This window comes from Macrotis lagotis, chromosome 3 (assembly GCF_037893015.1).
Source record: "Macrotis lagotis isolate mMagLag1 chromosome 3, bilby.v1.9.chrom.fasta, whole genome shotgun sequence".
In the NCBI taxonomy this organism is placed as follows: domain Eukaryota; kingdom Metazoa; phylum Chordata; class Mammalia; order Peramelemorphia; family Peramelidae; genus Macrotis; species Macrotis lagotis.
In genome coordinates, this window is record NC_133660.1 from 173,824,137 (window position 1) to 173,840,288 (window position 16,152).

General features: G+C 35.5%; 1 protein-coding gene across 8 annotated transcripts in view; it reads right to left on the reverse strand.

Annotated features, from left to right (window-relative positions):
* LIMCH1 (LIM and calponin homology domains 1) overlaps nt 1–16,152 on the reverse strand; it is a 374,176-nt gene that overhangs the window by 17,764 nt on the left and 340,260 nt on the right. For all 8 annotated transcript variants that reach the window (XM_074229536.1, XM_074229537.1, XM_074229535.1 and 5 more), the window contains 6 exons: nt 14,177–14,282; nt 9,184–9,224; nt 6,868–6,951; nt 3,342–3,434; nt 1,334–1,438; nt 115–230 (listed from right to left, as the gene is read on the reverse strand). In XM_074229536.1, the coding sequence (XP_074085637.1) occupies nt 115–230; nt 1,334–1,438; nt 3,342–3,434; nt 6,868–6,951; nt 9,184–9,224; nt 14,177–14,282 (545 nt within the window). The remainder of the gene's footprint in view (nt 1–114; nt 231–1,333; nt 1,439–3,341; nt 3,435–6,867; nt 6,952–9,183; nt 9,225–14,176; nt 14,283–16,152) is intronic.

The window sequence follows — 16,152 nt, forward strand, 5'->3', positions numbered from 1 at the left end:
CAAGGTTGATTAATCAATGACCCCACTATGAGGAAGTTTTTTTTCCTTAAAGGTCTTGCAGGCAGGACCAAAGTTCCTTCTTCTTCAAGGGTTAGTTCAGATAAAGGTTCATACCTCTTTGTTTCCTCTAAAGCATCACTTTTATTCTTCTGCAGCAAGTCGCTTTCTTCCTCTAAGAGTAGTCTTTGCCTTTTTTCTTCCTCTTTTGAATCTTCCAATTCCATCTTATTCTAGGAAATAAAAAGAGGCTAAGGTTAACCCAAAATGGAGAGCTCTTGCAATTCCTAATCCAGTAATTAAAAGTCAAATCATTATTTATTCATGTTTCCTATGATTCAAAATGATTGAATGTCTCAAAACCTCAATGAACCAAAACTGCATTCTGTGCCAATGACATCCATTTTAGGTCTCTTTCAAAAGTCTATATCAAAGTGATATTGTCAGACAACAAAACAATCATTCCATCTTATTCCAAAAAGGGGGGGAGAGAGGGGCAGGAGAGACAGATTCCATGACTTATCATCTCAGTACCAAAATCATTTTATGTTTCAGAGGCATCAAGGGGTTGTAAATTCAGATTATGGATCATCCGCCTCTCTGGTGCTCCTTTAGCCATTCCTCAGGAAATTCATTTGGGGAATAGGGAACAGGAATAAATGATTGCCTTTTTTTTTGACCTTTTATGATGCATCCAAAAACTAGGTAGATTTAGGATTTCAAGAATCGGGCTGGAAATGGTTTTCTTAGAATCCATTTGCTACTGCACTTGTAGTTGTCACACCTTCAAAATCCCAAGTCCTCTGGTACCATGGGAGTGACATGGAGAACTTGTTAGGCCTGCAGGTTTTGGCCTGGTCTTATTAGATTCCTATAAGTTTCAGTTGGTCTGGTGGGAGACAACTTTCCTTCTATTCTATCTGGAAATTATTCTACAGAGATAGGCAGCATGTTGAAGTGGAAAGATAACTAAATTTGAAATTGGAAGACCTCTATTTGAATTCTATAGTTTTGCCATTTTTGTTGTTGTATTATAAAATGAGAAGGCCGGATCTCAAAGGTCTCTAGTAGCTCATTACCATTTGTGTATGCAATGGATCCAAATCTCTCTGAGTCTATTTTTCTCATCTGTGAAGTGGGTATGTTACCACTTGCAGTGTCTAGCTCAAAAAAAAGGAAAATCTATTTGTAAGTCTTAAAGGAATACATAAATGACTAGATTATTGTTTCTGGCAATGGTTAGGATACCACAGTGAAAACTGCCCCCATTTCAGTCACTCTATGGGATGGATGAAAGAGTCCTAGAATCCTCTAACTTTGTCATCAGTAATCTTACCACTGGCCCATTTCCTTCTGTGACAGAGGAGGAGGTAGAAATCTGGTCAGCTGAACTTGAAGAAATTGTGAAGGGGACCACAGTGTCTTCAATGATCTTGCGTTCCTAAGGAAAAAGAACAAGATGAAACAAAGAAATGTAATTCAAAATGTACATGTCACGATGACACTTTTTTACAGTGAACTATGGAAATAGTGGAAAGATTTATTTTATTTCATAAAGCTTTTCAAAAGGATGCACACAATATAAGGCCAGGTTTATTTTTTTCAAAATGCAAATGAATTACTATACAAAGGACCTAAATTTTGTCTAATTTAAAGTCTCTAAAGTAGTAGGTTAAACATAAAATTTGCTATTGTGAGAGAAAATTCATAGTGATATAAGTAATATGAGAACAGAAGATGCTGGGCATAAAAAGATTCTGAACTGATATTTTTATTTTAAAAATTTTATTAGATATATTTAATATTATAACAAATGATAATATGATAACAAATAATAATATGGAAATAAATTTAAATTTTATTATTTTAAATGACACTAAACACACTAATTATATCCCATATGAATACTGTCTCAGACTAATGGTTGCAATAATATCACTAATATACTTCTAACATATGCTCTTATGTCTTAAGTTAATCATAAAAAAAGTCTAAGCAGTTACCCATTCCACAACCAGTCCAGTTCTCTTATTTAATGTCTACTTTCTATTTAATGTCTACTATCATTGGCAGCTAGCTGTTGCCCAAATTCTTTTAATTAAAAGTAAGAGAGGCCTGAATTCAAATCTTGCCTCACACACTTATGAGCTGTGTGATCCTGGGCAAATCACGTAACATTTCTTAGTTTCAGTTCTCTCATTCATAAAATAGGGCTGATTATAATACTGTGTCATAAAGCCGTTTTGAGGACAAAATGACAAAATATATATAATGTACTCTCTGCAAACCCTAATGCATCATATAAATGCAATTATATCATCAATATCATCATAATCATCATTACCATCATCATCATCCCCTCTTTGTATACCTTTTACCTTTATCTTTTTCTTATATTCCCCATTCTTTACTGGTTCATTAGGGGGAACTAAATATGTCACAAGATTTACTTCTTATTGTAAAGATGCAAGTTGACCAAATACAATAAAGCAGGATGCAATTTATCTAATACTTCCACTTGAATTGCTCTGCTTAGCTTAGCCCTCCATGGTGCCCATTACTTCATCTTCTCAACATTCTCAGTCCAAGAAAATGTATTCCTAATTAACATTTGCATTCTGTTTTTAACCTCCTAATTTCCTTTAGCCTGAGTTCTTTGAAGTTAAGACACTTTTTTATTTCCTATTCACAGTAAGAAATTAATGAAAGCTTGTTGACTTTGTCATTAACTGCCCTAATATTGTTTTGCTGAACCCTGTGTCCCTGAATGAAGGTCAGTGTGACATATGGCTAAAAAAAGTTGAATGATATAGGTTTGAATTCTTGCTATGTGATCATGGATAAAGCTTTTGCAAAAAGAGAGAACTGAACTAGAGATCTCCAAGGACCTTCTATCTTTGATTCTAGGATCCTATAATCTAATATTTAATGACATTAGGCAGCATGTATCTTCTTCTTAGCCAAAAAAGTGAAACTAAACAGGAAACATAAATCCAAATAATCTTGATATAAAACCAAACCAATCTGTAAACAGATAGATATGTTCTCACACATGGGGTAGGCTACAACAGTCACTAAGAGCTAGAAAGCTTTAAACCTCCATCAAAGTTCAAAATATATTTATTTTTAAGGTGTATTCCAAGTACCAATTCAATAGCACTATTTATCTAGAGGAGAATTTACTTCCAGAACATCTCATTTATATTCTTTTCAAAAGGGCTGCCAGTAGTCTTTCCTGCTAATGGACAGATAGATATCCACCCACCAAAACAAAAGATAGGAGATTTTTCTGTATTGTGACAGAAAGCTCATTTCACAGTCTGATTCCCAACAATTTTTCTTACCTCCTCATAATATCTACGTTCTTCTTCTTCTACTTCCTTTTGTGCTTTCTCCCATTCTTCCTTTAGCTTGTCCTGTTCCTTCTGGTATCTCTCCTATTATGGAATATTTTGGTAAATTGGATAAAACTGAATACTTCATCCACCACTTAGAGTCATTAAAAAGCAAACCAACCAACAATCCCACATTGTATATAAAATGTTGCAAAAATTACTTCTTCTTATAATGGTATGAGTTGACCAGATGACTTGCAATGAAGCAGGATGAGAACTTTGTGGTCATTTAAAACTCTTGAACCAGAGAAGAAAAATACTGTAGATATTCAGCCAGGACTTTTCTGTAGACATACCTGGAATACTAGTTTGCATCCTAAATTATGGACATAGAAAATTCTAAAAACAACCCAAACAAACAAGCTCAAACCCACCTTTAAGAGATTGTGCATTATTAAAAATAAGCTAAATATATCATTGGATTCTCAAAAAGGAATCTTAACACAGTGCAAAGAATGTTAGACTTGGAATGAGGTTTAAGACTCAGATCTTGGTGCTAACCCTTACTCTCACTATGTGATACTCAGGGAAAATTTTTTCATGTTTCTGAATTTCAGTTTTTCTCATTTGTAAAATGACAATAAAAATATTTGTCCTAAACTTACCTACCCAAAATGACTGAAGCACATGCTTTGTAAAATTTTAGGAGTAGTTTTCTAGTAATATGTGAGCTCTACATTCAAATATAAGCTTGGGCATTGATATAAAAAAAAAAAACTGCTGCCAGAGTAGTTTAATATTTTTTAAAAAGGTTCTCATGATTTTATAAAGTGATAAGATGTTATATAGCCAAATATCTGGATTGCTTTTTGCTGATAGCCTTCCACTAAAATAGAATGTTTTGTTCTGAATAACTTCAGAATTAAAGGAACCTTTTTTAAAAGTCCCTTAAAATGTTATCAGAGGGGCGGCTAGGTGGCCTAGTGGATAAAGCACTGGCCCTGGAGTCAGGAGTACCTGGGTTCAAATCGGGTCTCAGACACTTAATAATTACCTAGCTGTGTGGCCTTGGGCAAGCCATTTAACCCCATTTGCCTTACAAAGAACTAAAGAAACCCCCCCCCAAAACCATAAAATGTTATCAGAATTAGAACTCCCTGTTTGTTTTCAGAAACAGTGCAATACCAGTCATCACAATGAGGGGGAACATAAATGTTCTATATAAGGAAGTCTTTAAAATTAAATGAAATATTTAAATAGGAGTCTTGACCAGGAAGAAATTAATACATTTATGCAAAAAAAGTCAGCTAAAATTTAAAACTGGAACCCCCAATTCAATGTTAGGCAGAATGAGAGAAGGAAGGAAAAAAGCATTTTTACAAATACCATCTCATTTGATCCTTAAAACAAATTTCATCTCACTTGAGCCTTAGAAATAGGTGTTATTATCAATTGAGGAAACTAAAGTAGACAAATGTTTAGGGACTTGACCAGAATAAACTTCTTGTACAGCTAGTTAAGTGTCTGAGGTAGGATTTGAACTTGGAACTTCTCGATTTCAAACCCAGTATTCTATCCCTGCAACACCTGGTTGAATAAATGAAGAAATGTAGAACCTCAAGCCAAGTACTGTGACTAAATGTCATCCAACACTTAAAAACAAGTCATTCTTTTTTATTGTTCTTAAGTAGCCTTTGAAATACTGAACATCCATCACCTTTGCCTCCTCCTAGAAGCTAGCACACCACCATCCCAATAGGAAATGTACACAACTCGATTCTTTTAAAAATTTATCTTATTCCTACACCTCTTAATGCTCCAAAAGAAGCAGTGTTAGGCAATGTGAGGCAATCCAGAATCATGACAGCTCTCAAAATTCCAGTCTGAACCCCAGACTTTGCAGTGAAGTCTTAGAAGAATCTCAGCAATGATTTTGCTTATAAGACTGAGCCTGGAACTGCACAATTGAGGGCAGGTATAACAAACAGAGTCATGGATTTGGGAATTTTTATCCATCCTTTAAGGATACAGCTCAACATAAACTGGTCATTTCTTAGCTAAGAGCACCAATGATCAGCAGAAGAGAGATATGCACATTTTCCTCACTTTGTGAGTTACTCCTATCCCAATACCCAGGAGGAAACTAGGAAGAAAGGAATGTAAAGGCAGCTCTTAGTTAAGGGGCAAAGTGCACCCAGGATCCACAACAATAGCCATCTTTTTTAGTATTATAGAAAGAACACAAGAATAAGGAGCACATGAGATGTCCTTTTCATATACCATGGCATTTTTGATATAGATGTTTACCATTTAATTGGATAGAAGGTCAATAAATAATATGGGAATGCCAGAAGAAAGGCACTTTTACTTTCCACCTCTTCAATTTCAAGATCAGAATAGCATGTAACTAGAACCAAGTAATTTTAAAGATTTTAAAGAAAAAACTGGGCATCATTCCTACAAATACATTTGCTTTTTAAAGTCATTAAAAATGTTTTATTTTTCCCCCTGCTTGCCTCAACTTAAAATACACCAAACTCAGCAGCTTTTCAAATCCTTTAAAGTAGAACTAAAGTCTTGTTTTAGTAGTATATCTGTTTGCAATACTTTTGGAATTTTCTAAAAGTAACAATAATTTGAAAATATAAATTAAAATTTCTTTAAGTATTATTTACTGAATAACAAAGTAATTAATGCTTTTGGAAGTCAATATTCACTTCCAATGATGAGGCATGGAGGAAGAAGCAAATTTAAGGGTTGGAAAGTATTTCCAGGGTTTCCTTGTTAAATACCATCCAGCTTTTTTTGGGAACTGTATCATACTCTTATTTCATCACAGTGACTACACAGATGTTTGGGAATTGATCTTTATCAGTGTTTTGGTTGGAATTTGATTACTGACCAAGGAAAAATTGATAGAATGGCCTGTTTTGGCCTTGAAATGTTAATCTTTGGATTTCTCCACATCATGCTAATATAAATATGAAGTGATAAGTAATGACATTTGAATGATCATAGAAAAACTAGTGAATTGATAAGACTATCATCTTACACTTAAAGATTTTGCTCTGAGAGGCATCATGGTATACTGTAAAGAGAACTGAATTTGAGGCGGCTAGGTGGCGCAGTGGATAAAGCACTGGCCCTGGAGTCAGGAGTACCTGGGTTCAAATCCGGTCTCAGACACTTAATAATGGCCTTGAGCAAGCCACTTAACCCCATTTTCCTTGTACAAAACCTTAAAAAAAAAAGAGAGAACTGAATTTGGAAGTCAGGAAAAACTTTGTTTGATTTCCACCTTAAATACTTACTAACTTTGTGAAGGGGAATAAGTCAATGAAATTCTCTGAGAGTCAGTTTTCTCATCTGTTTTTGAAGGGGTTGAACTAAGATGACCTCTAAGGTCAATATCAGTTTCAAATCTATGAACCTATGATTTTTCAGGCCCAGATAAAAAGGCAATAGAAAGAAAATGAAAAAGGCAAATTAAAAACAAACAAACAAAAACCAGTTGATAAGCAAAGCCCAGTCATACCTGAAGCAAACGTTCCTGTTCAAGTTGCCATTTCTCCTGCCGGCGGCGCTCCTCCTCTGGATCCCATGCCCAAAAGTTGAAACGCTTAGAAAAATAAAACCATGATCAGAATCCAGCAATATATCTCAAGAGCAGACAGGGCCAAATGAACACAATTAAGCTATAGTCTAACGCCCAAGTGAAAATGCTGAAGCTTAAGTTTTTAACATTTCTAAAGGCCTTTCCTGGTTGGTTAAAAAGCTTTTGTATTTTGCCCCACTTTGGTTTTCTTCCAAGATGCTGCCTGGATTCAATGAACCCTTTATGAGCTAATGAATGCATAAAGTAATTAGTTCCTGGCATGAGATAGCCTTTACTTCATCCCCCATAGAAATGACGTTTAAAATTTGTTAATATTTCTCGGCACAGGATGTACATACATTCAGAACAAAGTTCCAAGGTCAGTTGACATTTATCAAACCAATCTTATCTGGTGCTTATGTATGCAATAACACAGAGAGACAAACATGGAAAATAACTAATTTTTTGCTAAACTCAGCAGTGAAATTATATTTCTGTTGGCTAATCATAGAGTGAGTTGGGCTAACCTATGTGGAATTTGTGTGGGAACTTTGGCACAGATCAATCATGTCAAGTTCTTGGGATTGGGCTTGGGGGGGGAGGGAGAAAAAAGGAGAGAGAAAGAAAAGGAGAGAGACGGTGATAGAGACAAAGACACACACACACACACACACACACACACACACACACACACACACACACAAACGGGGGGGGGGGATCATAGTGAACGAATGAGTCCATGATATAGGGAAGGGAGAAGAAGATGATGATATTGCAAAAGATTGAGCCTTTTGCAAGGACAATTAAAGGCTCCTCAAAAAGGAAGCAATGAAAAAGAACCATAAAAACCATCATTAGGATTGGTTTTTGTTCATTTATTTGATATATATTTAGGGAATTGTCCTAGGCACTGTGATTAAAAATAAATAAGATATAGACAGTTCCTGCCCTCTAGGAGGCTACAGTAGGGTAGTAAGAGAAATAAATATGTATGCAGATCACTATGATAGAACCTAACAGGTAATGGATACTATGAGTGATACAAATTCAATGCTGTAGGATTTCAGGGAAACAAAGTTTATCTTTTAGAAAGTTCTAGTAGTACACACAGAGACTCTAAGTTCATATTTTATAATTAAATATTATCTTCTAGGTAGATAGCCCCATTTTTTTTAAGTCAAAAGACTATTAAACATGCAAACTCAGAGATGCTTTACTGAAACATTTCTTGAGATTTTCTTTGAGTTACACTTCTTCCCTAAATTCAGAAAGACACAACATTTTCATCCCTATTCTACTATGAGGGGATTCTCAATTCAATAAACACCTGAATGAAGACCATAGGGCAATAAACAAGCTATGGGAAGCTTCTAGGTATTCTAGTCTATCAGAGGTAGAGGGCCATGATTGGATCAAGTCTTTCTGCTGTCAAAAAACATAATAGAGTAAACTAGTTTCTCAGATGCCTATTAGATTATTGTGGTCAGTTTAGGACTGAATCCTATGAAGACTTCTCTACACTAGCTAGACTGTGGAGTAATCTTTCAAGGTGCTCAGAGTCATAGAGACAAGTGTAACAGCCCATATGTTAGTTAGGTCCATGGATTCTTGGCTGTAGTTGGATTTTAACAACATTGTTCTTTTAAATCTCTAAAATGGAGGAAGGATATAGGCAAAAGCCACAACTGAAAAGTCCCATGAAGGAAAGGGAGCCTAATAATGAGCAGAAAGGTAAATTTTGGGGAAGTATAGTAAGTTCTATGATGTGTGTTTGTGTGTGTGTGTGTGTGTGTGTGTGTGTGTGTGTGTGTGTGTGTGTGTGAGAGAGAGAGAGAGAGAGAGAGAGAGAGAGAGAGAGAGATAGAGAGAGAAAGAGAGAGAGACTATGTATTGAATAAAAGTGAAGGGAAGGACCCACAGTTTATTTAAGGGAGAGAGAGGGATAAAACTTTAAAGGAATATTCAAGTGTTTGAGATTTCAACATGATGGTGGATGCTAATTTACTAGCTTGATCTGTTAAAATCTCAATACATAGTTTGTTAAGTGCAAATTTGGCAGAGCAAGGAAGTGACAGAGGTAGGAATGAATCAAGTTCCTCTGATGTCAAATTTGGCTCACTTGAATTATTTTCATTCATTATTGCTCCAGTTTCCTCTTTCTTGATTGGCAATATTAAAATGAATTCCCTATAAATATATCAAGTATCCTATTAATCCAATAAAATATCACATTAAAAAAATAAATCAGTTACTTACAGGTGTACTTGCAGGTGACTTCTCACCACTATTAGATTCCACTGTCAAAAAACAAAACAAAACAAAAAGGAATTGTTTCTGGTTTCTTTTTTTTTCCTTTTGCTGATTATACTTGCAATTCCTATGCCAGTTTAAAACCAATTTACTGTTTTTTCATAAGCTCAGAGCATTAGAAAATCAAGATGAAGTAGACCCAAGGGTGGACCCAACACCAAGAGAAAGACTAATATGTAACATATGTATATGTTATTGCATAAATTATCACCAGTTTCTAAACTATAGATAGTAACTATTCCTTACTTCAAAAAGAAAGGAAATAACTATGGTGCAATTTGTACTCTGGCTATATCTTCTTTCTATCCTGCCCTACAGGAGGAAATACTAAGCAGACAGAAGACAGAAGAAAAGATCTCATGCCACAGTTACCAACAGAACCATTACTATTGGATATTAAATGCTTTTGATTTCCCTGTTTAAAAAAAACAGAAGAAAAAAAAATAAAACCAAAAAAAATATACATTAAATAAATGACATGGTGCTCTTTTAGGGTCTCAAAACCAAAACAAAACTGCTCTGGCAAAATTAGCAGTGTTTGTTCTGTTTTGTTTTGTAGGTCTAAAAATGTCAGATATAGTTTCTATGTTGAAGAAATAGCTCTTTGCTAACTGTGTGTCAGAAACAAGCACTTTTCTATGAAAGCAGAAGGGGAAACAAATACCAGCCATCAAAGAGTTATACCCAACTCCCCCTAGCAGGTATTCATGGCTACTTAGTGCGACAGAAGAAATGTGCAGCTATCCGACACGTCATTTACCTGACTGGGAGAAAAACTGTGAACGTCGCCAAGAGTTCCGAACCCTAAGCGGAACAGTGGCTGTGCCAGGCGACTCTAGATTAGATGTTAGAACAGAACAGATTAAAAAACTTAAAAACAGGAGGAAAGCAAAAATGAGTCTCCAGAGGAGAAGAGTAGAAAGGGTCTGGATGTATGGGATCCTGGTCAAAGATGAGGCTGAGGTCAAGAGAATTTGAAAAAAAAGAAAGTATTTCAACAAAATACAATTTGAATGTCAATATTCCCCCCCTTTAATGGTATGGATCTGTGAGTATAGTGACCTCCTTCCATCAAATTAGATGGCAATGCGCTTAACTTGTTCTTGAGAGGTGCTAATACCAAGGAGTTAAATGATTTCAATCTGCAGTCCAAAATAAATTTCTAATAATTAGAACAGTCTAAAAGTGGACCTTACAAGGAATGGGATCCTCCTCCTCCTTAAAAGATTTCCCAGCAAGTCTGCATGACCACTCTTTGAGTAAGTTTGCTTGAGGATTCCTTTTGACTACACATTGAATTAGATGGCCAAAGAGGTTGGTTCCAAAGCTCAAATTCTGGGATTCAGTCTTCTGACTCCAAATCCAGTACTCTTAACTGGTATGTAATATTTACAAATAGAGTAAGAAGTTTTTAATCTAGACCTGTGGTTCTAGTTGGGCAGGGATGTTCTAGGCAGAAAACTTCACAAATTAACATTATAATTAATGTAGTACACAATTTTTATTTATTTTGCTTAACATTTCTCAATTATACTTTATTCATAAGAATTTTGCAGACCCACACTTCTACAGTGGATGCAAGCTGGGCCTGGAATCAGGAAGTCCTAAATTCAAATCAGTTTTCAGACTTATTAGCTCTGTGACTCCAGGCAAGTCATTTAACTTCTGTTTGTCTCAATTTCCTCAACTGTAAAATGGGCTCACTGCTACAGACTGTTGGCAGAATTGAACGAGATAATATTTATAAAACTGATTAGCAAGGTGCCTGGTCAAAAGTAGACACTATAGAAATACATATTCTCTCATATTATATTAATAATTTTCATTATACATAATTACTAAGGTATGAGTTCATATTATTGAAGTATCATTCCACTGAGAAACCATTTTTCTTTTGTGGACTAACCAACCAACCAACAAGTTAGAGAAAGGAAACTTTTTAGATAAATTTTCAATGACTTTTTTTCTAATGATTTCAGCATTTCAAAGACGATGTCCTCTTCTGCTCCTAAAATGAACATCTTGGAGATGTTTTAGAAAAACCTTGAAATTGCCATCTTTTGTAGATAGGTTAGTATACATTATTTTTTTTTAGGTTTTTTTTTTTTTTTTTGCAAGGCAAATGGGGTTAAGTGGCTTGCCCAAGGTCACACGGCTAGGTAATTATTAAGTGTCTGAGACCGGATTTGAACCCAAGTATTCCCAAGTGCTTTATCCACTGCGCTACCTAGCCACCCTGTTAGTATACATTAAAATAAGAATCACAATTTTAGATTTGGTGGAAAGCTTAAAAATCTGTATTAGGAGAGATAGATTCTACACAGTTGAAGTCTGTGAAAAATTTCAGTTTTCAGTGAAGTACTAGTAAAAGATATTGGAATTAATTTAGAAGTATGGCCTTATGAAAAATTGGTAGACACTGAAGTCTGATTTCTCATTTCTCATCTAAATGTATGACTTTGAGTTTTTCATGGAGCCCTAGGAAGTTCATTATTGGAGGAATCTCATTATTCTGCAAGATCCCAATAGGATTGTACTCTACCTCACTCATCACTCTCTATCCCTCAGGTTAGAGGGTGGGACCATGAATTCTCTAATTTCCATTTAAGAAGGAAATTCAGTTCCCTTCCCCAGTACCTCTAAACCCCCAGTTTCCTTTTGTTTTCCTTCATTAGACTGTAAGCTCCTTGAATACTGGGTGAACTTTTTCTTTTCTTATTTTTTTCCTTCCCTCTCTTTCCTCCCTCTGATTCTTTGTTCTTTAATGATCACTTTAATGGTGGACAGAACAATAGAATGAGAGTCAGGAATCAGTATTAATCATGTACCTACTTTTTCTTTTTTTGCAAGGTCACACAGCTAAGTAATTATTAAATGTCTGAGGCTGTATTTGAACTCAGGTCCTCCTGACTCCAAGGCCGGTGCTCCATCCACTTCACCACCTAACTGCCCCCTTTGCACCTATTTGGATATGAGAAGTTACCTAAACTGGTTTTGGTTTTTATAATTTAAAAGAAGAGATACTATTCAATTGCCAGAGACTCAGAGATCTTCACTTTACATAAAAGGGGATGGGGTGGGGGTCATATGATATAAAGTCATATGTATCCAAGGCTCTGAAATACATTGGATAACCTAAAAGCATCATTATAATTTGTTTTTCTACCAGCAACGCCTTTAATGTATACTCTTTTTTTTTTTTTAGGTATTTGCAAGGCAAACGAGGTTAAGTGGCTTGCCCAAGGCCACACAGCTAGGTAATTATTAAGTGTCTGAGACCGGATTTGAACCCAGGTACTCCTGACTCCAAGGCCGGTGCTTTATCCACTACGCCACCTAGCCACCCCAATGTATATTGTCTAACATTTGCAGTCACTGCACAAGTATGTATGAAGAAAGAATTAAACAACAGTATATCTCTTCAATGGATGTATTCAATTGTAGGAGCATAGAGGAAAAGCAGAAGCATTAATGTTTGTTTTGAAGAAAATGTGTTTAAACTCGGTATTACAGGTGGAGAGTTCCATTAAAACTCATCTTTATACCAATGCTCAATTTTTTTTTAGAATGCTACAATTTGGGCTGTTTACAATGAGTGAAGTAAATTCCTTTGGTTTAACAGCACATTATCTAGCATAAAATTCCTTTTAGACATGTAATTGAAGATTTGTTTCCATAGGGCAAACATGTTTTGCATCTAATATCCATTTATATCCACTGATACTGAATCCAACCCAAAAGGAATTTAGTGAGTGCCTGCTATATTTATAGGATTGAGGTAGGTGCTAAGGACACAGCGACCAAATGGATTGGAGCCACACTCAATGGGATCATTGACAGGCAATTATTGGTCTTTAATTCCTTTCATTCACTAGTCTGAAATTGATACTTTAATGACAGAATGGAAATCGTTTTCACATTAAGAAGTTGGTGCCCACAAATATGTGCACTGGTTATTTCTCTCCAAAAACAGATGTTTGCTGCTGTGAAGATGAGGCCTAAATCATTTCATAGAAAGCAACATAAGCCATGATTGTCAACTCTAATTGCCATATCAAAATAATGGTTCTTCAACTGCTAAGAGTAAGCTAGGGAAAAAAGCAGTTTTTCAATGAAAAGGGAAATGGGAAAGAAATAACCAGACATTTCTAATCTGCATTCTTGTATCTAGCTCCCAATCATATCCACCAAATTCTAATAAACTATGTTTTTCTGCTCTTCCCTTCTATCTGCTTCTTCATCAAAATGGAGCCAATGAAGACCAATGAAGTGTACAGATGTGACTTAGAGTATGTTACTTATTAAGGCTTTAGGAAGATGGATCTCCCTCTGGAGGCTGCTGGAGTCCTTGGTTGAGGGAGGGGAAGGCAGGGTCAGGCTTGTATTATAGTAGCTCTATGAATATGCAAGTGGGTTCCATACAACAATAGGGTCAAGCTCAAATAGAAATGGAGCCATTGAATAAGGAACCCAACAGATTCCCATGGACTTATACAATCCCATATTAAAATCTATATTATACTGCATTTTATTAATTTTGTTAAATCCAAACTGTTTTTCTGTTACATTTTGATCAGTTTTGGGCCACACTTGAGAGTGTTGTGGGCTACATGTGGGCCATGGGTCTTGTGTAGGGATTTCTGACTAAGAAGGCAGGACCATAATGAAGTCACAGTACCCTCCCTAAAGTGGAGGTTAAGAGTTAGCAGTCCTTCCTCCCCCATAAGGCAGCTTTTGTCACAAATATGATTAATTGCAGGGTACAGGTCCCCATTCTCCAGTCTTACAATCCACCAGAGATCCTGGGAAACAATCAGGGCTGATGGCTCTGCCATATATGGTATATGCCTTAACTTTTTTTTTTATAGAAATGAACCTTTCATTACAGTTCTGAATAAAAGTAGGTGAAATTCACATGAAACATTTTCTTTTTCTTTACCTTGTGAATCAAGATTTGGCAAAGTTGATTGGTTGGTTTCTGGTACTTGGTTCAGGTATGGAAACAACAGAACTGCTTTTGGTTCTGGAGACTTTGGTTTCGTTGCCTGTGAAAATAAGCAGCAGATACAACTATGAAGCACTCAGGCAGAAGGGATATCTAACAATGGTGCAAACAATATTCCTTTATTACAGAAATATGAGAAGCTAGAACATTTGACCTTAGTGATTTTTTTTGAGTTTCTCCAAATAAATGATCATCATTGGAGAATTTAAAATTAGCCAACTCCTCCATCACCCCACTTACCATTTTCTTCCAGAAAAACCAAACTCCATGGAGTTGAAGGACAATGATTATTATGTACTTTCTGTTACTCTAAGGAGGCAAAATTCTAATTCAGTTACAAGTGGGTACTAGCATCGTTTTCTCAAGTTCTCATGATTGTCATGGGCATATTCTTCTCTTAGAAATAGCAATACTTATTCATTCAGTGTTTAAAAAGAATGAGTACATAAGAAAGTTTTTCCAAAACAAGAACTGTGTAAATATTGAAAAGATTTTTTTAAAACCTCTCTTGATATACAAAATTTCCTTAAATATTTACATGAGCCTATTCCTGGTCTTTTTGTTTTTTTTTTTTGGTCTTATAAGTTTTGTGAACTATATAAAGCTGAGAGAAAATTAAGTGATTTGTTCTCAGGGTTGTGAAGTTGGTTATTAGGCTTTGAACTCAGGTCTTACCGACTCCAAATACAGAACCAAATACTGACTTTGTTCCCTAAGCTATCTCTATAATGTTTGTACAGAAGACAACCTAACAAACACTGAACTTTATTGACATCCCTCTAGACTGCTTCCTTAGTCTTCATCCTCACAAACCTGCCTTCTCCATGAATAGCAAGCATTTACTTGATTTTTGCTTGCTGAATGAGAATCATCATGATAGAGTCTTGTACTGAGCTACAAAATAGAATGCCCTCAATAGGTCTATCTATCCTAAGTGTTATGAAATAGCTCCAGAATCTTTTGAGTTCCTATGCCTTCTTCTTCTTTCCACAACTTTCATTGTATTTCTTCTTTCAAGACCAGTTTATCAGCCATTACCTTCACTATGATTCATGAACTGAGGTCTAACAATACTCTTTTCCCTTTTAATTTTTGACTCTTAAATGAGAACAAGCTTTGAAAAATCTGAAAATTTGTGTTGTCTTTTTTGGCTCCTCGGATTGAATCTGGGAGACTGGATGGCTGAATTTGTTGGACAAGGGGATTTCTGTATGTGAGGTATTTCTGGATCCACTTCACAAGTCATTTGTCTATAATTACTAAAGTTTAATGCTAGGATACTTCCTGGTAAAATTCTACTTTCTCTTATGGATAATAAATTCAACCCAAATGAGGGATTGAATAAACTGTAGCCTATAGGTCAGGATAATATCTAAATTTAAGTTTTTAATTAAAAAATTTTATGATGACTATAATCACACAGAGGTAAATACTCCATAAATTTGAACTTTAAAATGTTTTCTTGCAAGGTGACTGACAAAAAGGTAAGTGAGAGTGAGGAAGATTGAGGAGCTTGCCCAACAGAGTGAACCAGTGGACTGTGTAAAATTCAGATAAAACTTTTTCCTTTTGTTGGATATTCTTTTGTGTGTATTTGCAGGGTTTTGGTTTTGATTTACAAAGAAAGTCTACAAAGAAACCAAGAAAGTGATGGTGACTACAAATACAAATCTCTTTTCTCCTTCTTCCAGTGATGAACTGTTGTATGTAATATAGGCAAAGAGTGGTTACTGATGGACACAGAAAAGAGACCAACTCTCCTGTTTTTTCCAGTTGGATATTCTTTAAGAAGGAACTGAACATCAGAACAGTTTCCTCTTTGGGTCTTTGCCACAAAGAAAAATTATTTCTTCCTATCTGCAAACAGTTAACCCTCCATTTGTGGACAGGGGATAACTTTCATAGGGAGA